At 49.0% G+C, this 24,023-nt stretch overlaps 1 protein-coding gene across 3 annotated transcripts; it reads left to right on the top strand.

Moving 5' to 3' along the window:
- LOC117644205 (syntaxin-1A) lies at window positions 1-24,023 on the top strand. Of its 3 annotated transcripts, XM_034383468.1 has the most exons (10): window positions 1-223; window positions 1,130-1,219; window positions 1,337-1,436; window positions 12,175-12,249; window positions 12,337-12,519; window positions 12,602-12,675; window positions 12,756-12,893; window positions 13,430-13,540; window positions 18,917-19,009; window positions 19,095-24,023. In XM_034383468.1, exons 1-9 carry the CDS (start codon window positions 191-193, stop codon window positions 18,995-18,997), a joined length of 885 nt encoding a protein of 294 aa, XP_034239359.1. In that variant the 5' UTR covers window positions 1-190; the 3' UTR covers window positions 18,998-19,009; window positions 19,095-24,023. The 3 variants fall into 3 exon arrangements, with proteins under 3 accessions (XP_034239359.1, XP_034239362.1, XP_034239360.1); XM_034383471.1 differs by lacking the exons at window positions 18,917-19,009; window positions 19,095-24,023 and adding an exon at window positions 14,950-18,513; XM_034383469.1 differs by lacking the exons at window positions 13,430-13,540; window positions 18,917-19,009; window positions 19,095-24,023 and adding exons at window positions 14,184-14,294; window positions 14,950-18,513.

The following is a 24,023-nucleotide window of genomic DNA, read 5'->3' on the forward strand; positions in this document are numbered from 1 at the left end:
CCAACACTGTCAAATCCATGACGTCACTGGCGCAGTCGCACAGAAGCAGACAGCACTGCAGAGAGTATCGATTTTTATGATTGTAGTGTCTGTTTCGTTAGTTTTAGTGTCTTTTCATGGGTAATATTGTGAATGGGACGCTTATTTGAGTCATACCGTGTTGAGTGAGTGTGAATAACACGGCCGAATAATGACGAAGGACAGACTAGCAGCGCTCAAAGCGGTAAGAAAACACTAACCACGAACGGGAGCGCTAGGCCTCGCCATTATTTCTGCTCTTGTAATATGTTTGAATCAAAGCCCAATTTCTTTTATTTGCAAGGTCTTTCCTTGAATTCGGTGACCTTGACAGGTCCTACCAATTTTCATATCACATAACGCACTGTTTGTAAAGCCGTAGCCTGTTGTCACTTGGAAGTGGGTTAGGACACTCATAGAGGGAGGGGTTTGGATGTGATGTCATCGTTTGAGATTAAACCGATTTTTTGGAATTCTGTATCACTGTTTCGGCTCCCACGAATACCTCATATTACAGACAAAACAATCAAGCATCTATATTTCACCAGGACCTCTGGCTGTCCTTTAAATTGCACTTAAAATGTCTTGAAAACAGTGAACTTGTTCTGCCATGGTCAGATAATTTTGACAAGTCCTCATGTCAACAGGCAGCATTTCAATTTGACAATCCTCTTGCTATGTTTATTTAAAGTATTGAGATGCCACAGTAATTTTTTGAATATTTTTTTTCATGTTTAGACTACTTTTTATTTGTTTTCAAATTAAAGAGGTTATGTAGTATACCCCCTTCCTCCCCCCTCTCAACGCTAAGTAAGTTATCTAAGTAAATGTCGGAAAGCGCCTTGACGTTTGTAAAGTCAATCAGCACTGTTTCAAATATTTTTTGTAAATGAAATCTCTGACTGAAAGTAATTGTTAAGAATGTCAGGAATGCCCAATACCACCTTGGAATTTGGCAACATTAGTTAAGATTACAGACGTTAAATTAGACCATTTTCTATAGAAGAAATTGAGGCTGCTAGACTCTTCACAATAAAAATCTTTACAATATTATTTGGATTTCATCGTTTTCACTTCTCTTCACTAACTCCTGTGTGTTCTTGTTTTCTAGGCGCAGAGCGATGATGATGATATGGGCCCGGATGATGTGGCCGTCACGGTGGAAGGCCGTGATGGCTTCATGGATGAATTCTTCGCCGAGGTATGTTAGGGTGCATGCTCCATTCAATTTCGGTGCCCTTCCCTACATGCTGTTCTCTTATTCTCAGTTCTGTTTAAAGAAATTAGAGATAAGCCAATTCACTGACTTTGTTTCCAGGTGGAGGAAATACGGGAAATGATAGACAAGATACAAGCAAATGTGGAAGAGGTGAAGAAGAAACATTCTGCCATTCTCTCAGCGCCTCAAACAGATGAGAGTGAGTTCCTGTCCATTTCTTTGTTCTTTCATTCTTTTCCCTCTTGAATTGACATGTTCCTTCAAACTTTTGAGTCCTTTGGTTTTGCAACAATTTTTGTTGTATTCGGTATTGTATGTTGGGAAGAGTGTATCTTCTTTCCATCATGCTTTCCCTTTCTTGTTTTAATTATTTAACGCTCCAAACACTTCAAGGAAACTTTCATGTGTGCCCTTGTTGCTGAATGTGTGCTTCTCATAGGGTCACTCACAAACCTGACCTTAAGAAAAACAAGCTCAAGAAGGTGTTTGTTATCCTTTACGAGTGGGTGAATTTTGGCATCATAAACATTCATTGTTTCTGATACCAAGGTTTAAGTGCAATGCCGCTCAAACATTTTCAAAATATTTATCCCATCATATTTGAAATTATTACTGCCACGAGGCTGTGTGGCCAGAGAGTGGGGGTGGAACTGTTAGCCGAAGCCTTTTCCCGAACGGAGGCTGGAGGCGCATTTCGTCGCTCTGTCTCTGTCGCACTCGTGGGGCTCTCCGTAAGGCCGTAAGGGTGCGAGGGAGACAGAGCGACAAACCGCGCACCTGAAGGCTCGTCTGCCGCGCCTCCACTGCACCGCCTCTCCTCGCGCCACCTCGCGCCACCTGTCTGCCTGCCGTGAGAACCGACGCCGCCCGGACCGCACCGCGCCTTTGTCGCCAGCCCGGCCAGCGCAGCCTGGCGCAGCCACGCGGAGTGGAAAGCCAGGCCCATTTTTCTTGCTCAAAGTGGATCATCTTCACACACACCCGGCAGCCCCAGCCCAACGCACCGCGCGCGGGGATGGCGTAGAGTGACGTGTGTCCCCCCCCGGTCCCCTCTCCGTCGGTGCGGCTGTGCGGCCGGTGCGGTGGGACTTCCCCCGCTGGCCGCGCACACAGCGGCGCGTGGCTGGCGGCCAAAGCCTCTGTCAAAGCCTCGGCCAAAGCCGAACCGAAGCCGAGCCGAACTGGACGCCAAAACGATCTCTCGAGAGGCAAAGGTCGACTTGTTGCTCGCATCATCGCAAGGACGGGATAATCGCCAAGAAGGGAGACGACAGATGAAACAGTACGGGCGAAGCGACGAAGCGAGCCAGTCCTCTGTCCGGTTGGCGCGCGGAGGGGAGAGGGGGGAACCGGCGGCACAGCGCTACTCATTCTTCCGCCCCCTCTGCTTTGGACGTTGGCGCGTCGGTCGGTTCGTGCCCTTAATTGGGTCCCAGCCGAAGCATCGTCGCTCTCTCTCTCGCACTCGGCACTCTCACGGGACGCCCCGTGAGTGCGACAGAGACAGAGCGACGACACGAGCCCTTCGGAATCACTCGGCTGGTCCATTCATTTGCGCGTGGATCATCTCGACCGGCGTCGCTGTGATAATGGATTTAACCGCTCGTTCCGGTTGGCGGCGGCCGGGGGCGGCCGGGGGCGGCCGGGGGCGGCCGGGGGCGGCCGGGGGCGGCTGGAGCGCGGCGCGGCGCCAAGAGGGCGGAGGATCCGAGGCGTGGGTGCTAATGGCATGGCGCGCCCAGTCGTCGCCCACGGGAACCCCCGATTAATAGGCAACCAATCCGGGCGAGAGCGGGCGAGAGGCGCCAGTGGCCTGAAGCATGGTGAAGATTGATCTCGTCGCTCTGTCTCTGTCGCACTCATGGGGCGCACCACCGCAGGGGCGCGAGAGAGACTGCAGGATGGCTGCAGGCTCGCGGGGTGCATGGTGCAGCGTGGCCGGCGTGCGGCGTTGAGTGTGGTCAAGAGCCGGGGCACGGCGGGGCGGGGCGGGGCGGGGCGTGCCGTGACATCTGCCACTTAGGCGCCCCGCCCACGGCGAGCCCACGGCGCCTCTCCCCCTCCCCTCGTCTTTATCACCGTCTCGGCCTTGCCTCTCGCCCTCCCTCCCTCTCTTCCCCACTCGACGGCCGCGGATTTGAGGGGCGCACACCCTCACCTTGGAAAAATATCGGCGGCGCAGCGGGCGGCCGCAAAGCCCGGCAAAAGCCGAGAGCGCGATCGACGTGCCTGACGCCCTTGACGGCGAGGGCCGGGGCGAGGGCCGTGCCCGAACCGCGGGTCACTGTCAGAGGGACGGTCACTGTGTGGTCACATCCGCCACGTACTCGACGTGCTTGACTGGGGCTGGCTCGGCAGGGGTGTCGTCGCTCTGTCTCTCTCGCGCCCCGGGAGTGCGAGAGAGAGAGAGAGAGGGGGGGGGGCTGCGGTGCAACAGCAGCAGCCGCAGTGGAGTGGCGCTGGCTCGGCCTGTTCGTCACGTAGCCCAGCAGCACGTCCCTGGTCGGCCCGCTCGGCCTGCTGGCTCATCCCGAGAGTCGTCTGTCTCTCTCGCGCCAACACAGGACGCCCTATGAGTGCGAGGGAGACAGGGAGATGAAAGCGACTCTCGGAATCAGTCTACTGCTCGGCCTGCTCTGGGCGGGGCTCCCGAGGGCTCTTTGACACCTTGCTCGGCGCTGCTCGGATTCCCCGGCTAGCCCCTCGAGACGCTGGCGACGCTGGCCCGGCCCGTCCGCGCCGTCCACCCCACTTGTTTAGCGACCGCTGCTTTTTGTCCGTCTAGACTCGGCAAGGACGAAAGGAAAGGACGTGGCGGCGCGTCGCGGCGTCGCGGCGTCGCCCGCCGCGCAGACTGATTCCGAGAGTCGTCGCTGTGTCTCTCTCCCGCCCGCACGGGACGCTCCATGAGTGCGAGAGAGACACAGCGACTCTCGGGCCGTCGGGCCGTCCTTGGAGTCCTTGGGGGTTGTTTCGTGTTTGGACCGGCCGGGCCGGGCCGGGCCGAGGGCTTTGCCGAGGGTGGGCCAAACACGAAGCGACGCGAAGCGCTCTTCGATTTTTCTGTCCCGCTTGCTGCTGTTGCCGCTGCGGCCCATTCCTTAAGCGCTTTGTAAATTCTCTGGTGGGCTTTCCTCGTTTTGCTCCGAGTGGGTGCGTCCGACGCGGGGCGAGGCGGGCGAGGCGGGGACGGGGCTCCGTTACAGCGGTCCCGCTCTCGCTTTCGCGCTCGCCGATCGGCTTCTGTCCGTCTGTCCGAGAGCTTGCGTGCAAAATGAAAACGGCATTAGGATATCGACGGTGGCGGCACAGTGGATTTGCCAGAAGACCGTCGCAGGCGGCCAAACTCTTGGCGCGTTTTGAGCTCCAGAGTCGCTAAACAGGACTGGAACCGACCGTGTGACCCCACCAATGGATTCCTTGTTCGGAGAGCAATCCATTGGTGGGTCCGGTACGAGTCCCTTTTAGCGGCTCTGGAGCTCGAAACTCGTCCGGAATTGATTTCGACCGCCTCCACCGGTCTTCTGGCCCACTGTGGCTATCGGCGCGGCTCGGTCCCTTGACAGTGGCGTGCCGTCTGCATGTCCGTCCGTGCGCATTGCGTTGCGTGTGGCGCGCTGCACCCAGTCGCCTGCCCAGCCTGCCCAGTACACTGGTGGACACTGGCCACCCATCCGGACGGCTTAGTCAATAGCGCCAGCCTGACCCTGCCCACTGCCCCGCCCCGCCCCGCCCGCCCGCGCATTGTCAAGCGTGCTTGTTGGGCTTGTTGGCAGTGTTGTCGGTGATCCCCTGCTTTGCTTTCTCGTGATTCACTGCGTTTGGTTTTTCGCCCGGGGCCATCCCGACCGGCTTTTCCCAGTCCGTATCTGCTCATTTGTTCGCGGATTGCCGACTAGGGGGTCGACAGCGTAGTGAGGGCGACTATCTTTCTCTTTCTCTCCCATTCTCTCCCCATTCCATTCTTCCCCTCTCTCCCTCTCTCTCTCTCTCTTTATTGGCAAGTTTGTAGAGGGGGCCAATTGCGTCCGACCATATCTCCCTTCGCACCCGCACACTTCCCATTCTAGTCGCGCACCGCCCCCCATTTCGCACATCTTCCTAACCACTACCCCACCCCCAATTCTTATTTGCCCCTCTCACGATCCCCTCTTTTCACCCCCTTTTCTCAATTTCCACATTCAACGTTACCCTGTCTTCCCACCTCCACTTCCCACCCCTACTTTCCACCCCGACTTTCCACCCCGACTTCCCACCCCAACTTCCCACCCCAACTTCCCACCCCCTACATCCCACCCCTACATCCCACCCCTACTTCCCACCCCTACTTCCCACACCCCACTTCCCACTCCCCACTTCTCACCCACTTTCCAACCCCCACCCTCACTTCCCACCCCCACTTTCTACCCCACTTTCCACTCTTTATTTTCTCTCCTCTTTCCACTCGTCACCCCAACAACCCACTCGTCGCCCTAACTCTACCAGCCCAGGCCCACACGACCCATGCGTCCCCATCTTCCTGCGCCCCCTTGACCCGTTGACCGTCGTCGAGACGCGGCGACGCGGCGTGGGCGAGACAAGAGACTCGATACCGCTGCCTTTGTGCCAGCGCAGACTGATTCGCCCTGTCTCTCTCGCACCCATACGGGTAGCTCTACGAGTGCGAGAGAGACAGGGCGATGCCTTGCCGCGTGGACACTCGCCGGATGGGACGCTGCCAACAGGAATGCCTGATAGCGCGTCCGCGGCACTGTAACACTAACACTGTTGGTGGCGTGCAACACGCGCCGCTGCGCTGCTACACTGGTACACGATGCGCCGCGTCGCCGCGTCCCTTCCTGTCCTCCGCTTTCGGCTCGGTTTGTCTATTGCCCGTTCGGCCCCCTCCCCCTCCCCCAAAGTTGTTGTGATACTTCTCCGGGCCAGCGCGCCGCCAGGCCGCCAGCGCGCCGTGGCTTGATCCGGCGCGAGTCGGCGGGACATGGCTCCCGGCCGTCGCCTCCCCCCCCCGCCGCCGCCCCCGCTGCCGCCCCCTCCCCCTGCGCCCACTATTGATCTGCCTGGATTGTGAGCGCGAGGCGCGAGGGGGTGGGGAGCAACCAGCAGCAAGCCAGTGGCGGCCTGGTGGGCCTGGTGGGCCTGGTGGGCCTGGTGGCCTGGCGGGGTGCGTGGCTGGGGGAGCCGAGCCACCCCCGTGCAGGCCGTGCAGGCCGCCAGGCCGTGTCGCGGAGAGTAAAAGTGGTACGTCTGGCCTAGGGACCCGCCCCGCCCCGCCCCGCCCCGCCCCGACACCCTGGTGGGGCTGGCGGGGCTGGCATCCCCCTCGCCGCCGGCCCGGCCGCCTCGCTTCCGAGTGCCCACGCCCTCCACGCCCTCCACTCCACCCAGGCCCTCTTCGTGGCGCTCGGCGCGGCTCGGCGCTTTGGGCAGGGCAGGGCAGGGCGCGTTGGTCACCGCGGCCCGCCGTTTGCCGCGCATTGCCGCGCTTTGCCGCGGACGCGATCACGGCCGCCACTTGCCACCCCAGCCGAAGGCACACTGAAAAAAAAATGAGTCCAGAGTAACTTCACCACATTTTGGATGGCTAAATTTTCTCTTGTTTGTTTTTCTATCCTCCCACCTCTTCCTCACTTTTAAAACGGGTAAATTTACCCTGTCGCATGCACACTAAAATTAAAATTTACCCTCCTCACGAAAGTGCACCAAGGCGTCGACGCGTCAAAATCCGGCACATTGGTGTTTTTACAGTGCACCCTCACGCCCTCCCCCCCCCCTGGTCCGGTCCGCTTGCCCTTCCAATCGCATGACAATATATGCGCGTGCAGGAAGTGGGCTACCTGGCCGTCAGGGCCGTCAGGGCACAGGGGAGGGGGAGCGGCGGCTAGTGTGTGTTGGTGGCTGGACAGCGACGGCGACGCGCGGGCGGCGAAAGGGGGGGGGGAGACGGCTCCGGCAAATTTGATAAAGAGTTCCCGGACTGGCTGACTGCTACCTCGGAGTCGAGGAAGGTTCTGAGTGCTTCCAGTGACGCTGTCTGTCTGTCGCTCTGGCTGTCTGGCTGTCTGTCTTGGCGTCCAGACTCGCACCGTCTTAATCTAGGCATCAAGTATGAATGGGGCTGCCGTGCATTTTGCACGGGGCAGCAGTGAAATTGAGTCCGTTGAGCCGGTGCCCGAAAACCAGGGCACGAAAGCGGAAAGCCGGGCCAGGTTGGCGGCCTTGGCGGCCTTGGCGGTGACAGCGGAAGCGCCCGCGCGACCAAGGGTAGGCAAGCCCGCATGCCGCGTCCGTGGCGCGGGCTGCCTACCCTCTCCCCCGCAGGCGTTTCTTGTTCCCTGAAGCGCTTCAAGTTTGCCTTGCCTGTTCGCCTTTTTGTGTCCCTTTCGACGAACCTGCCGGCGGGCCGAGGCGGGCGGTACATCACCCAAGCGGGGGAAGCAGGCGCCTCACCGGCTGGAGTCTATGTCTTTCTTTATTGCGAACACGGGGCGAGGGCCGGGGCCAGCCTCGCCTCGCGGCCTTGGTGACAGAATGCTTCCGGCGCCTCGGCCACTCGGCCACCGACTCCACGCCCGTCTCTCTCGCACCTCTGGCGGACACCCCGTGAGTGCGGAAGGGACAGGGCGACGAAAACGACTCTCGGAATCAGCCTCCTGCCCGCCAAACTTGGCAATGTAACAAAAGCTAGTTAGCAGGCGTCCCCTGGCGGTGCCATGGCGGCGCGGCGCGGCGCGGCGGGGTGGCAATCGGGCTGCGTTAGGGTAGGCCGGCGGGCCGCGGAGGGCAGGGGAGGGGAGGGGGGGGAGGCGGTGAGAAGGCCGCCACTGGGCGCAGAGAAGGTCGCTTTCAACCCAAGTTGTTCGACCAGACGAACGAGCCACGGGCGAATGGATGGATGAATGAAGCATGGCCGACGACTGGCGCACAGTGGACCAGAAGACCGGCGGGGGCGGTCAAAATCCCGGACGTGTTTTGAGCTCCAGAGTCGCTAAATGGGACTCGAACCGAGCGTGTGAACCCACCAATGCATTGCTCTCCGAACGAGGAATCCATTGGTGGGGTCACACGCTCGGTTCCAGTCCTGTTTAGCGACGCTGGAACTCAAAACGCGTCTGGAGTTTTTGTCCGCCTGCACCGATCTTGTGGCAAATCCACTGTGCGGCGGCGGGGATTGGCTGGACGTGGACGTGCCGAGGACCGACGGGCCGACAGGGTTGTGAGTCAAGTCTGGGGCACGGCCGGGTTCCGCGGGGGGGCGGGGGTCAAGGACAAGCACTGCCGGGCGGGGCGGGGCGGGGCGAGGCGGGGCGGGCGCACCCTCATGTGCTACCCCGTGCGTACCCGGAGAAGGAGCGACCCCGAGCGACCTCCATATCTTTCGTCCACCCTCCGCACAGAAACCGGAGCGCACGGTATTTTGTCAAAAAAAAATGCCGTACTTTTCACAGAATTCCAGACTAGCGCTGACACACAAGTGCGCAAAACTTCCCACGATGCACCAGTGGCGAAAGGGTTGCCATCCTCATCCTCAACCCCTGAAAGCTGCTTCCCGAATCAAGTCCTTCCCCTTTTTCGGTGCAAGCGAACTCCTCCACAGGAGGGCTCAGACACTGCCTGGTATGCAGGCTGGGGTTGGCAACCTTTTTGACACCTGTGCATTGTGGGAATTTTTCGGCTACTTTATGTGGCCACACTGTTCCAGGAGTGAGCACCCCTCCTCTCCGCCGGCACGCGCTCCCTTCCCTTCCCCGAGGTTCGGGCTTCGGGCCTCGGTACTCGGTATGCACCCCCTGACCCGGCACGCCCTGCCGCCCTGCCGCCCTGCACTCGGCCTCGGCCACGCCGAAGCGAAGCGGCGAAGCGCCAAGCGCGGCAACATTTAAATTCCGTCTGAGTGGCTGCCTGGCTCGCGGGCGGCAAGTGGATGGCCCGGAATATGGAAGCGGGGAATGGAATAAGGGTGGCTGTCGCGCGCGCGCGCGCGCTCTCTCTCTCTCTCTCTCTCTCTCTCTCTCTCTCTCTTTTTTTTTTTCTCTCTCCGCTGCGGCAAGCCACATGAGTGCGACAGAGACGGGTTTTGCTGCCTACCGCGAGGGCGCGAGGATCCCCTTGCCGCTCGCTGCTCCTCGGGGTGACTGCCGCCGAGGCCGCCGAGGTCGCCGTCACAACAAGTGTGTTTTCTTTGGCGAGCTTTGTCTCGTAGCAACAGGCACGCCGCCAAGGGGCCGACGGGCCGGCGTGACGAAGCTGGAAAATCCTGGAAAAGTGAAAAGACGAGGCCGTGCTGAGCGTCAGACCGTCACATCGTCTGGCTGGCTCGGCCTTGGCGTCCAAACAGCCTCGCTGCGAGAGGGGTTGCATCCCTCCCTAACTCCCCCTCTCTGTACTCACTATTCAGCGGACAGGTGCTCTGTCGTGCCTTTATCAGCCCCGCCACCCTTTTTACCTGCGCTTCCGCATCAACAGATCAATTAGCCGACCCCGAGGGCGGCCAGGCGGGGCCAGGCGGGGCCAGGCGGGGCCAGGCGGGGCCAGGCGGGGCCAGGCGGGGCCAGGCGGGCCAGGCGGGGCCAGGCGGGCCAGGCGGGCCAGGCGGGGCCAGGCGGGGCCAGGCGGGGCCAGGCGGGGCAGGCGGGGCCAGGCGGGCCAGGCGGGGCCAGGCGGGGCCAGGCGGGGCCAGGCGGGCCAGGCGGGGCAGGCGGGGCCAGGCGGGCCAGGCGGGGCCAGGCGGGGCCAGGCGGGGCCAGGCGGGGCCAGGCGGGGCCAGGCGGGGCCAGGCGGGGCCAGGCGGGGCCAGGCGGGGCCAGGCGGGGCCAGGCCACCACCTGTTCGGCGGGGCGGCGCGGGCCGGGGCGGCGCTGGCGTCTGGCGTGGCCCGGGCGGCCAGGAAGTCATTTCCGAGGGTGTCAGCAGGGTGTTGGGCCCCGCGGCCGAGCCGGCGGGTCCCGTGCGCCGAGGTGCACCTGCACCGCAAGGAAGAGGGGAGTGAAGTAGGGGCAGACTGCCGCGGGATCGCGTTCGGCAATCTGGCTGTGTTGGCGCCCAGGCGCGTGGCGGCGTGGCGGCGCCAGCTCGAAGAGTGGCTCGTTATTGGCTGTGGCCACGCCGCGACGCCGCGACGCCTGGCCGTGCAGCCCCCCGACGCATCCTCGCTGCTCTACACGGCCCGCGCCCCGCCCCGCCCCGCCCCGCCGCGCCGCGCCACGCCCCGCCACGCCGCGCCGCGCCCCAGCGCCACCCCCGCCCCTGTCCCCCGGCTTGGGGCAGCCTACCCAGATCGATGCAGTACAGCACAGCCCTGCAGGCCCGGCAGGCCCGGCAGGCCCGGCAGGCCCTGCAGGGTGCGGCGGAACTACACCTAAAGGCCTGAAGGCGCCTGAAGGCCTGAAGGGAAGGCTGAGGGCTCCAAGGCGAGCCGGCCGCCCAACGCCGCCGAGGCCATGAAGCTCGCTTGGCAACTTGGCGGCCGCGCCTGCCTCGCGCCGCCTCCGTCTCACAGTGGGCCAGAGGACCGGTGGAGGCGGACAAAACTCTAGACGCGTTTTGAGCTCCAGAGTCGCTCAATGGGACTCGAACCGAACGTGTGACCCCACCAATGGATTCCTCGTTCGAAGAGCAATCCATTGGTGGGGTCACACGTTCGGTTCGAGTCCCATTTAGCGACTCGGGAGCTCCAACTGCGTCTAGAGTTTTGTCCGCCTCCACCGGTCTTCTGGCCCACTGTGCGTCTCTCTCGCACCCTTGCCTCACGCCTCGTGAGTGCGAGAGAGACGGAGCGCCGGGACGCCCCTTCGGAATGAGGCTGCTGGTGGGGTGGGGCGGGGCCGGGCCGGGCGGGGCTTGGTGTCCGAGTCTCTGCAAGTTAATGGTGGCAATCGCCGTGCTGTCCGTTGTCACTTTGAAGTCATTCGGCAGCGCGCGTCGAGGCGCTTGCTTGACGCGACACTGAAAGCAGTTGGTGCGTCCGCTCCGGTCCACTCGGCCAGGGTGACCTGGCCGGCTGCTTGCCCAGTCGACCCAGTCGCAGTGTATGGGTTGCTGTACGTTGTACGCTGTACCGAAGGCCGAGGGAAGGCCTGGGTGGGGGCCGGAGAGCAGTCCGGGGACAATGGGGCGCAGCGGGCGGCAGCGGGCCTGTCTCTCTCTCCCCCTCTGCCTCTTCCTCCTTCTGTCCTTGTTCTTCCTTTCCCCCGCGCCCCGCAGCCCCCACTGCCCCACCCCGCCCCACCCCAGATTAGCAGTTTCAGCAGCACTCAAGTGATCTCCCCGCGCATGTCCGGCCACCCTTGTCCCTCGAGATGCACATGCACACACACACACCTTACGGCCACGCACACACACACAGGGCTTCTATTCACGAAGAAGGGCACTCCCCCCCTTCCCCCGCCGCCCCCTCGAAATATGAATCAACCAGAAACCCCGCTCGGTCCAGACACTTTGAAGAAATCGAAAAACATGCGGCGAGATGACTCTTGCGCCAAGCGCCGTGACTGGTCATACTGCGAGTGGGAGCTTCGAGCTGCTTGAGGTTCGTCTCCGCCGGTATAACGCGTCACCCTAGTAAGGACGGCCGCGCCTCGTTTTGCAGTGCAGGCGAGCTTGTATCGGGCCGAAACGGCATACGATGATGTGTGGTCTAGCCCGTAGTGGTAATGGTAATGGTGGAGGTAGGCAACTAGCTACAGTTGCGTGCTCCAGCGTTCGACGGGCTTGCCTACCCTGCTCATCGCAGGCGCCCACTGACTTACCGTACGGTTAACAAACACTTCTTGAGCAATTTACTTAAATTTGGAACTCTTTATGTTTTTAAAGCGGTCATTGAATAATTTGGAACTCTCTATGTTTATAAAGCGGTCATTGAATTGAAAAAAAGGATTCAATTGACTGTTTGAAGGAACTGAACCGTCTTACTCAATTGGCGTCTTTGTGACTTACAGAAGTGAAACAGGAGCTGGAGGATCTGATGGCTGACATTAAGAAAACTGCCAACAAAGTCCGTGCCAAATTAAAGGGTAAGTAAATAGAATAGAATTATGGTAGGGAGATTGTAGGTCGTTGTTTTTGGACCTTGTTGACATGGTTTGAACCTTTGTTTACAGTGATAGAACAAAGCATTGAACAAGAGGAACACACCAACAAGTCTTCAGCAGATTTAAGGATACGCAAAACACAGCACTCCACTCTTTCGCGCAAATTTGTAGAAGTAATGACAGAGTACAATCGCACACAGACCGATTATCGAGAACGGTGTAAAGGAAGGATACAGCGACAACTTGAGATAAGTATGTTTATCAGAGCTCTTTATTCCTGGTCTCCATTTATCTTACTCTTTCTCAGTTTATAACTAAATTATTTGGATTTTAGCCGGTCGAACAACCACTAATGAAGAACTGGAAGAAATGCTGGAGCAGGGTAACTCTGCTGTGTTTACCCAGGGTGTAAGTTCCCTTCATAAACCCTGACTAAGGATTAATTCCGATGATAGATGTATCTTGACAACTCTTTTTGCTTTTTCTAGATTATCATGGAAACTCAGCAAGCCAAGCAGACTCTTGCTGATATCGAGGCTCGGCACGCCGACATCATCAAGCTGGAGAACTCAATCCGAGAACTCCACGACATGTTTATGGACATGGCCATGCTCGTTGAAAGCCAGGCAAGTATTCAATCTTATTTGCTCTTTTGTGCTCTTAATTAAGCCTAGCATTGCAGCTGGTTACTTTATTTACTTTTTTTATTTCCATGTTTCATTTTTAAGAGATTTGTATTTTTCAGCAGATATTTACTATTGTGAATTTTATGTAATGTGACTTAATCTCTCAGAATCTTTTGTATGGTAAATGATATTCAATGTGGCCGACCCTTACCTGTGCTCTATCTCTTTTATGGGTTTCTTTTGTTTCCTCCCTTGCTCCTTTAAACTATTTTCACTTTAAAAAAAATCCTGCTTGGATTTTCCTGTGACGGGTCTGGCATTGTATCGCTTTTAAACTTCACGGTGGTCTCCTTATCACTTAATTCCAACCTAATATTTTTATTGCACAAACTAACATCATTATGCTGCTTATTCAGTGGTGGTCAGTTAGGATTATAGCTTGAATGATCCGATGGATGACTAATTCTTGCTTCTTCGCTCTTTCTGATGCTGCGGATGTTTCCTCTCTCTGGTTGGCGGTGGCATTATCCTTGTAGGGTGAGATGATCGACCGCATTGAGTACCATGTGGAGCACGCAGTGGATTATGTGCAGACTGCGACTCAGGATACCAAGAAGGCACTCAAGTACCAGAGTAAAGCGCGACGGGTATGTGTTCAAAATCGTACTTCATTTTTAGATTTTACTAATTTTTTTTTGTTTTGTTTTCCTCCCCTTTTCCTTTCCTTACCTGTTCAAATCAATTCTCTAATGTTTGATCCAATCTTAACACGCTTTCCCCATTTTGGCTTCCTGGTTTCCTTGTTAATACTGTGTCCCCCCCCCCCTTTTTCATGTTTTAATCTTGCTTTCCTGTTCTTTTCACACCTGTCCTGTCTATGTTATCTAACATTGTTATGGCTGTGTGTGGTGTGCTCTGGTGATTGTCACTTCTTCTTGCTGGTGTGTGGCTCTGGCTCTATGTTTCTGTGTGGTTCCCTACGATGGCCACGCTTCGACTTGTCTGCGATGTGTCTGCTATCTCTCTTCTCTCCACTCACCTGGCCACCCTTCCGGCTCTCCGGTCCTCTCTCTGGTGTACCTGCTGGTCATTTGTGTGTTCATGCATGTGTGTTTCTGTGTATTACTCAACACTAACAACACAACCAACATTTGTTTCAATTCTGAACTCGCTTCTTGGTTGGGGGGCTTTTCAAATCACACAACTCTGTGTACCACCCCACCTTGTTACCCGTTTCCCATTACTCCCCCATCTTGCAACTTCCTTCTCCACTCCCAATACCTACTACAGGGTGAACTGGTTGACAGAGTAGAGTACCATGTTACTCAGTCACTGGATTACGTTGAACAAGCCCGTGGTCAACTTACAATTGCCCAAGATTATCAAAGCAAAGCCAGAAAGGTAAGTGTTCATGTCACACTTGAATACAGCTGACACTACAACTACAATGCAGAAAGACACATTTTAATGAAACAGAATAAGGGTAAGCAAAGGAATCCGAGTATACTTCAGAAAGGTCATTCCAGTTAACATCATTTGAGATCAGTCATCTACAGCTCGCGTGGCTAATAGGTTTTCCAGTTTAATATATAAAATTCATTTAGTATAAAAACACCCCATGCCTAGCTTGCATGGTGCCTGAAATGCATGGTATTTTAATAGCTCTGCATGGCTTCACATGTGTGTTTGTTCTTTTGTTGTTGATGTTTTTTTTTGAATTTTGAAAAGTAGTATGTGACGTCTATTGAATAGCTTGTTCTCCAAAGTATGGAGGATAGTCTTCTTTGAAAGCTACCGTAAGTTAATGTAATTTCATGTTTTTATAAGACGCTTTTAAAATTTTGATATCAATAATACAATCACATTTTTTACTCACAAAACAGCAGTAATTTTGCACTTTTTTCTGATACATACATACCCAAAAGTTTATTCACTTAACCGTTGTCACTTTCGTGTATTTGAAAGCAGTAAATGGGTTTTGTTTTTTCTTTTCCCCTGCAATATTGCATGTGATGTGCACTGTAGTGACAGTAGTTCTCTTTCGTTCTGTTCACAGAAAAAAATCTTCATCATTGTCTGCCTCGTTGTGTCTATTATAATTACAATTATTGTATTAGCAGTAGTGCTGTAAGATCCACAGTTGAGGTTTTATTGCTCTTAAGCAGAAGCAGCAGTGCAGTAAAAAAGGGGACAGGGGACTTACAGCTGTTAAAAATTAGATAAATTATGAACCTCTTGTTAAAGAAAGTTCACTATAAGCCAGTAACTTTGTGTCCTTTATCACAATGTCTATCCATGTTTGTTTTCCTTGAGGCAACTGGAATTAATGATTTCGTCTTAACATTATTGACCTCAAGCATTTGCCTCTCACACCCCTTTCCCCTCTTCTACTTATAGTTTTAAGCATAGCTGATGTTACCTATTCAAAAGCTTTTATTGAAATATGTTGTTTTTTTTTAAAAAAAAAACATTTGAAAGATGGAAGAACTTGTGCTCTAAATGCTGTAGATTACATTTGTTTATTTCCTTGTAGGAGTTGGAAGAGTTAAATCATGAATAAATATTTTAATCTATGTTTTTGTTTGTTTTAAACTTGTTAATTTTTGCTGCCCTTGGTGGTTACTGCATATGGTCATGGTCACTACTATCAAGAGAATGAAACTTAAGAACTCTTTTGACTTTAGTCTTTTGCCTGTCTTTTGTTTCGGTCCAAGTTGCTCTTTATTCCTTTGAATCAAGTTTTTCTCATCTTGCATTCATGTACTCTTCATTATTTTATTGTTTCCTCCTCTAAGGCTAGTGTTCTTTCTTATGATTGTGAGAGAGAAGCAACAATGCATCAGCAGAACAAGTAATCAGTTGATCACATACCTTTTCCGAAAATAGGGCTTTTCTGTTTGATATAACTGCAATTCAAGATATGAATCATGTTAAAATATGTTTTGAAAACAATGAAAAAGAATATGGAAATATAACCAAACAATAGTATGAACAATGTAAAGTCAAGGCCTCAATATGATATGTGGAATGTCTTAGTTTTAAATTGCTTTTGGCAAACGAGCTATCTGATCCAATTCCTTTTGGAACCGTGCTTTGGGTAGTCTGTGCAGAAGTCATCAACCAGCTTTGTTGTTTCTTCTCTATAGTAGATATTTGTTTGCTTTTGATTATGTGTAACCTTGTCTGAAGTGCAATTAATTTCTTTTTAAGCATACAAATTGTATGAGTGTTGTAAGTTCATATTTTATTATTTATTAGTACACTTGTGTAATGAAAGTGAACCTTGATGTGTTGTAGTTTTTGATATTTCAAGGAAGGAAAGCATCATGCATTCCAACGTATGCTTCTATTTTTTCATACTCTAAGAATGTTTGAGAAGGTATATTCACAAAAGCTACAATATTGTCTAAAATGTGGATCAAAGTACGATTAAGCATCACTAAGAACATGCAGTAATACTCCTAGTGTATATCTGTAGTGCACTGCTGCTTCAATTACTTTGAATAATTATGGATAGAAAGGGTGTGTGAACAATGCACTAAATGACAATATTGTTTGAATCAAAACATATCCTGATCTTAATAGTCTCCTCTTGTGTGGCTGATGTAGCAATTTTAATTAAAGTTTAGGGTTTGAAATAAATTAAGAAAATATTAAAGAATTGTGGTTGACTGTGTGCATTTGGGTCAAAGTACTTTGTCCTCCTTATATTTTGTTTTAATTTTGCGGTTATATAATGTGATGAGGGCATAGACTCATACACTGAGGATGTATCTGTTCGCACACCCCTTACATAGCTGAATCAACCTTCCATGCTCGTTTATTTAAGTGGCGCTGTCATGACTATGCTGGCTGCCCATACGCCATACATCCCCAGTAGCGCAAGTGCACCTCCTGCCCTGCATTTTGAGTGCCCTTGAGTACGCAGTTCGCTTTCACCAGCCATCCAGGACTCGTCACTTCAGCCATATGTGCAACTGTGATCAACCCTACACTGCCTGGTAAGAGTCTTTGAAAATGTCGGTGTCTGCAGTATTTCCCCTTGTTCTCAATGCGCTCCAATGCCTCTTCAAGTTCTTCATCCATTTAATTCTATCGTTCAATATATATGTCTATGATTTGTTGCTTTTTTATTGCTTTGGCCTTTTTAAGTTCTAAACCATTTACATCTCAATACTTTTTGCTTTCTGTAAATGATTATGCTACAAACCCAAGCTATCTTGCTTTCAATGATAAGCCTTGAAAGTAGTGATTTAGTCATGGATGTAAAAGATCTGTACAGGTAGTGCTTTTCTGCCTTCAGAATGTTCTTTCTCTTTTATCTTTATCTTTAATTCTAGCTGTACTATTGACGGGTAATTTCTAAATGTTTTATTTGAAGAACATGCTGATTGTGGCCATTCTGATCACTGAAACTTTGGGAAAGGTTCTTTCTCATGCTTAAACTATCTTATGAAAAATTAAGATTCCGAATTACAAATAGAACTGTTCCTTAGTATTGCTATGCATCTATCACCGTATAGTCTTGATCTCCGATAGAGATTTTCTTTTTTAATATGTCTCTTCTTCAGGCATGCAGTCACGTGACTAACTTGTATTTTAGTCTTGTGTACAGCCTCTTGACATGGTGCCTGAATGTGATATTAGGCAGTAGACTGAAACTGTTAGCACTGCTCTCCGCCTTAGGTAGAATCTCATCTTTTGATCACAGTCAGTGGGTACCTAAGAGCAGAGCAATTATAGGATGCTATGAAAGAAGTAAGTATAAATAGCCTGCAGTGTCATCTTCCATAAAACGATTTGAAATGACCAATGTCAACCGACCTAATTTGATGTGTAATATCATTTATTTGTTGTCAATTTTCATTTAAAATGATTGTAAAGCTCCTCACTAGAATTCTTCTTAAATGTTGTAGTGCCCTAAACCTCTCTAATAAACAACAACAACACTGAGTTAAAATCCAAATAAATATATGGGTCTGATAAGTTGGTTCCTTTTAGCGGAGCAAGACTTTGCTGTTGTAGTACAACGAAATAAATCCTTTACTTTTAATATGAAATAATTGAGTTAATAAATAAATGTCTTTTTCTGTGAATAAATTGTTTAAGTAAGTATCATTGTGTTAACTCTTATTGCAAATTCATTACTTGTGGATTTCATAATCCCTACTACTTCAAAGGTGTTACTCTTGAAACTATTTCATCTTTTGCCAATATAATGTCTTCTTATTTCATTAAAATCTATACCTATACCTCTCATCCTGTTAGTTGATGAGTGTCTTTGCCTATGTATGAAAGTTTCTGTGTGTTTGTCATTGATATGTCTGTGAGTAACTCTTATTGTCTTGAGTGTACAAGGAAGTGAGTGAGAGAGAGGGAGAGCATGAGAGAGAGTATAAGCATGAATTTGCCAACTCTAACAGCATCTGTATATATTAAGTGAGTTGGTTTTATACAATACCTTTTATTGTTTTTATACAAAATGCAGAAACTGATCTAACTTTGTAACATCTATTTCCGGCCAAACACCGCTGTTATGTATTTGTTCTGTTGTCATGCATGTATTTTGTTTTCCATTTATTGTAAATCCATGTAGAAATACATTTAATTTGCTTCCATAGCTTGTTTTTTATTTTATTGTTTTTAGTCACCTTTTATTTTGGTTGTTTTTCTACTATTAGTATTTTTTACACTGTTTTTTTTTGCATATGCTTGATAGTTTTTTTTGTTTTTTTAAACAAAGTAACTTGAGTATGGTTAGGTAATTTCCCCACATTTGACCATAACAAAAGGTGACAATCCTGGTGCCAGAAGTGGAAATTCCCCAGAGTTAAGGACTTTAACGTTAAACCCCACTCAACAGCAGCTGCCAATGTGACCACACACCAGCAACTATGGAGGTAAAAAGAAGAAAGTGGCAATTATGCAGGACAATTTTAAATTTACGCTTTCCCCCAAAGGTTTTGTGAAGACACTCCACTGTGATGTTCTGTTGTTAATGCTTTGTTTCTCTGTCTCTGCAGAAGAAGATCATGATCCTGATCTGTGTCTCTATCCTCATCATCATTCTGTGCTCCTTTGTCGCTTCATATATTCCCTTTTAAGCCTTTCTCTTTGTAAGTTGAGTTTGCTTTACTTGACTGGTATGGTATAGTTAATATTTTGCTCTACATTAACATGTTCTTTGGTACTTTTTGACAGGTCTGGGATGCATGGATACTGCTTGCCCTGTATTACACCTCTACGCCTTCGGCCTTCACAGCCACACACACCATGGTCCATGATGATTGCCTGCCATGGTGAGGCCTTGCTCCGCCTCCGCCGTGCTGTGCTACCGTGCTGTACCCTGTTCTGCACGGATCTGCTAGCAAATGTGCCATTCTCATCACTGTTCCTTGTGGACTGTGACATCTCTACTTCAACCCTTTTTTTGTTTTTGTTTTTCAAATTTGTCTGCCCTTTTGATGTGTTAATAATTAAGTGTTTTCACAAACCGAAAACGTTTATGTAGGATGCATTTTAATTATTAATATTTGTCCTAGTTTCCTGATATCTCGATTTGTATTTTGAAGACTATTTCCTTGTTAAACTTGTTCTTACCATGTTATGAGTGAGAGTAGATAAGTAGGCATATGTAGAGGAACCTCTCAAAGACTTAGGATTGTATGCAAGCTCGCAGCTCACTGCTGAAATGCGCCCAGGCTCTATGCCATCTATCGCCATATTCCATACATCTTTTTATACATCTCAATTCGCACCCCCTTAGCTCTTATGTTTTTTTATGTGTAAATTTCTTGTGAAAGCGAGCTAAGAAACCATGACACTTCCTCTGTGAAATAGGCCAGCTGCCAGGCAGTCTTTACCTCTCTGTTTGAAGTGCACAGAGCTTCAGTCTCGAGCTTTACTGATCTGTGGATGTTATTTCTCATTCAGGGTGCTCCTCTTTTTGTTGGAGACTGTGTAGAAATAATCTATTTTGCAGAGATAAACACGGGCTTTCTCTCATGGCAATCCAGTGGGAATTGCCGAATTTTTAAAATTTGAGTTTTTAGTGTTCTGAAGAAAATTGCAGAGGGTATCAATAAATTGTTTTTGGTCTTCTCTTGTACCTAGAGGCCAATCTATTTGTGCCTGACAGGACAGATTGTAGTCAAGCCACAAAACTTTATTCTTTTTTCATGATAAGGATTTGTTTACCCACTGCTTTCTAGTATTTCTGGGCTCAAATTGAGCGGGCCATAGATAATTTAAATTGATTCCTCATTGATACCTTCAACCCTGATGTAAATGTACATTCCTCTGTACAGAAATGTACATAATTTTCAATCAACGCCTTAGGTATTTTATATAGATTCAAAAGCGCTAGTGATGGTGATGGTGTGAATGTTTGCGCGGCTGTATGAATGTATATGTTGGGAGGTTAATGTTTGTGTGTGGGTCTTGATGACGTGAAGGGAAACTACCTAGCTGTGTGTATGTGTCTTCAGGTTCGATTGCACAGTGTGTGCACTGTATGAGGCACAAGAGGGGATGGAAAAGGAAAAGGTTCATATGGGTGGTCCCTGATTATGCTCAGTCACTTTTGTTGAGAAAAGCACAAACCGTAGCTAGGCCAAGACTTAAATCCTTCACGCAAGTAGATTGCGACTGAGGTCGGGTGATTTCACTTTAGAAGTACGAGTCTTTGAAATTTTCTCTCTTTTAAGAAAGCATTCAATTTAAGCTGAGAGGCATGGGGTTTATAGGACATTTTGGTCCCTTTACTTTTGTTATAATTAATCTAGTTGTAGCTGGTTGTAGCCGGCCTATGGCACCTGACTCAAGTTAGGTATGCGGGTGAGCCTTGTTAGGTTGCCAGGTAGTATTTTTCGGGTCTTGCTTAAAAGTTTTTCTTTTTCTTTTAATTTCATTTTTGTGTCTGAAATTCAAAGCAGAGCTTTTGTCAAAACAAATATTTTTAAATTGCTGTTTTTGAGGAAAAAAAAATTGGTGGGCAATTTTATAAAATTGTCATTTTTCTGTGCTTTTCAAAAGTTATTTCCACTGAAGTTTCAAAAACTTTGATGTCAGCAAAATGGTCATGAATTGTGTGATTAATATTAGCAATAGAAATCGTGCTCCACTGCCCCGGCGAACACCGAATACACTTAATAGGAATCAAAATTTCAATTATGAAAGTATTTCTTAAATTGTATAAATTTTGTGTATCTGTTAGGGAGCATCAGATCTGGTGAAAGGTTTGCTGTAGCAATAACTGCAGTGTAAGCTCGAGCGTGTCACAGCAACCAATTTGACATGGGGGTCATGGTGGACAAAAAAATGGTCATAGTGTGATACTTTATGAATTATACATATATGAATACTTGCATACAACCTGTACATAATTGAAGTAGGCATTGTAATATAACAATTTATTCATTTTTCTCACTCTTATCTGTATGATTGCGGGTGAATTGCATGTTACTATTTTAATAATAATTCTGTTTCATTATTTTCATCACTGATTTTTAAAAGAATTTTTTGTCACAAAAAATACCTTACCAAAAACTGACAATTGTTCCTTGTATTCAAGGTGCTGATGCGACTGTTACAATATCTGGAGTTTAGTCACCTATCCAGACAATAATTGCCACCATCATGGAACTTTCTCAAGTTCACTGATTATAATTTTTTAAAAGCTATTTTTATTTCTTGTCACAGTGAAATTTTGTGTATTAACATGAAAATTTATATGTTATTAGGTTTTTTATTGGTTTGGTGCTCTCTGTGGACTGAGAATGCCTTATTGTCCATCAGTGTTCATGGTAAAGATCTCGTACTTGTAGATGAGGTTTTCAAACTTATTCTTTGTTGCGATGGCCTAAGTTCGGTCTATCTTGCTTGTAGGGCTGTACTGCGCCCCAATCATAGGCACTTGACAAAGATTTTCAGAAGAACCTTAGTGCCTGAGAGACTTTTTGAACCTTGTCATTCAGTCTCTGAAGCTCATAGAATTGTCAATGCAGGTTCAAATTTGCTTCTCTCTTTAATCATTTTCTCATTTTCTTTGGACTAAAGTTCTTTTGGAAATTATTATTTCTACACATTCATAATCAGTTTTGAAGAGCCATTAACTGCCTGTTAACTGAGGTGGCTTCCTAATCTAAGCTTTTGTTCATTGATCATTTTAAAATAGTTCAGCAACAAACTTTCCATTATTTTGCACCTAGTCTTTTTCCAAGTCATGTGTATGTATGTATGTAAATAGAAGACTGTGGTATTGTTGATGGATTTCAATGAAACTATAGCCTTTAGAACACTCAATTATGGCTTGGTTTTTATTTCTTTGCAACAATGAATGTATAGAGATTTTTATATGGCAAGATAATTTTGTCATCCACGAAATGCTTTTGTGAATGCCATCATCCATAAGAGTCGTTCAGTTGCAACAATTGTTGTTATATTGTTATGGAGTTTATCAATGAAAATCTTGTTACGCTTGTGATGCTTCTTTAAGAAGGGTCCTTTTCTGTTTCATGTTCATGTATATGATCAGGCTCATAATGTTAGAGCTTTAAAAGCTTACATTTATCATGAAACTAACATGAAATGGCAAATTTTGGTCACCTCTTTGTATGTCCCTCTGTCCTGCTTTTGATATGGACAATGCTTTTGTTTCATGCTGACTTCACTGGCTTGCTTTATCATGTGAGCAAGGTTCACACCCAGCACTAATATATAATATCCTCCCTGGAGTTTTGTTGACTTGGGTAGGGGGTCTTTACCTGATTGAGCCAGGACATCTTGGCTTAAATTAATGTGAATTGCTTGGAGCTTAAGGAAAGAGCCAAAATCGTGTTCAAACTTTTGGGTCAAGTGTGCCCTGTTTTTATTATCAAAATCATAACTTAACAAAATCGTGTATAAAGATTTTTTTTCCTTTTGTAAGGAGCACTTAAACTGCTGCTTTTAATGAGTAATTACACATCCTTCTTGTACTGTGTTTAGTATCAAAGATTTTTGTGCTTTTTGCAAGGAAGACATTAGTGCTAGAAAAAGTGACATTGTCAGAATTTCACCTTTATTCTTCTAATAATGTATTTTAAACTGTGACTAATAATTGTTTGTTGCTCGTTGTGAAAGGGCAGGTTGGGTAGTGGCTTCTACCAACGCAAATGTATTTCCCCTCCCCCAATTCTGTGCTTGTGCTCGGGTGTGCATGGCTTGTTTCAGGCATGGCTTGGGATTCTGTGTCATTGGTACCCATTATTAATACTAAATAGTTAGTTCTGATGGAACAAATTAGTGCCTGAAAGTATTGTGAAGAAACACTCCTTGGTTGGTTTCCATCTTTCTTCAACTTGTACAAGTTGAACAAACAAAAATCTCTGTTGATTTGTAGCACACCCACTTGTGTGGTCTGGATAAGAATGGTGATTTATATTTTTTATTTTGGAAAGCACCCAGTTTGACACATATCCCTGTCTTAATAAGAAGCGCTGTGTAAAAAGTAGGTGCATGGTGTATTGGTCAATCTTCAGCAAAATAGTCTGATAGTAGTTTTATGGTCAAGGCAACATAGCATTTTATGTATTAGGTAATTTAAAGCAATGTTTGAAATTCTTGTAGACACCATGTGCCTATTTGAACCACTGTTCTTCCTGCCCTCTCGCTTCTATTATCTCTTCATGTTTCAGGTGACGTGACTAGTTATAGTTGAACAATGTCTCGTAAGTGTCAATTTCCAATAATTATTGTTACGGTAATTTAAATTTCATCCATATGTGCATCATGAATAAGATTTTATTAAGATGCAGAAATATACAAATGTAACGGATATATTATACATGAGTAAAAACTAAGTGAGATTCTAAGATATAATTTCAGAGGTTCTTTCAGTTTTGTCATAGAAGAGTAGCAAGAGGATATAGTACTGTGAGCAAATGATGCGTTTCTTCTTATACTTTGAATGTATTCACTTTACAAAAGGCAATACTATCTCCCATGGTCATCGCACTGTGTTCTCTGTTCAATTCTCTTTTGGTCGTCCTCAACCCAACTTGTTTCATTTGTGGTGATTGTGGGATCTAAAATTGTGATGACTTCAATGTGTCCTTTTAATTGTTAATTAATAAAAGAGCACAAATAAGT

This window comes from Thrips palmi, unplaced genomic scaffold (assembly GCF_012932325.1).
Source record: "Thrips palmi isolate BJ-2018 unplaced genomic scaffold, TpBJ-2018v1 HiC_scaffold_18, whole genome shotgun sequence".
NCBI classification, from domain to species: domain Eukaryota; kingdom Metazoa; phylum Arthropoda; class Insecta; order Thysanoptera; family Thripidae; genus Thrips; species Thrips palmi.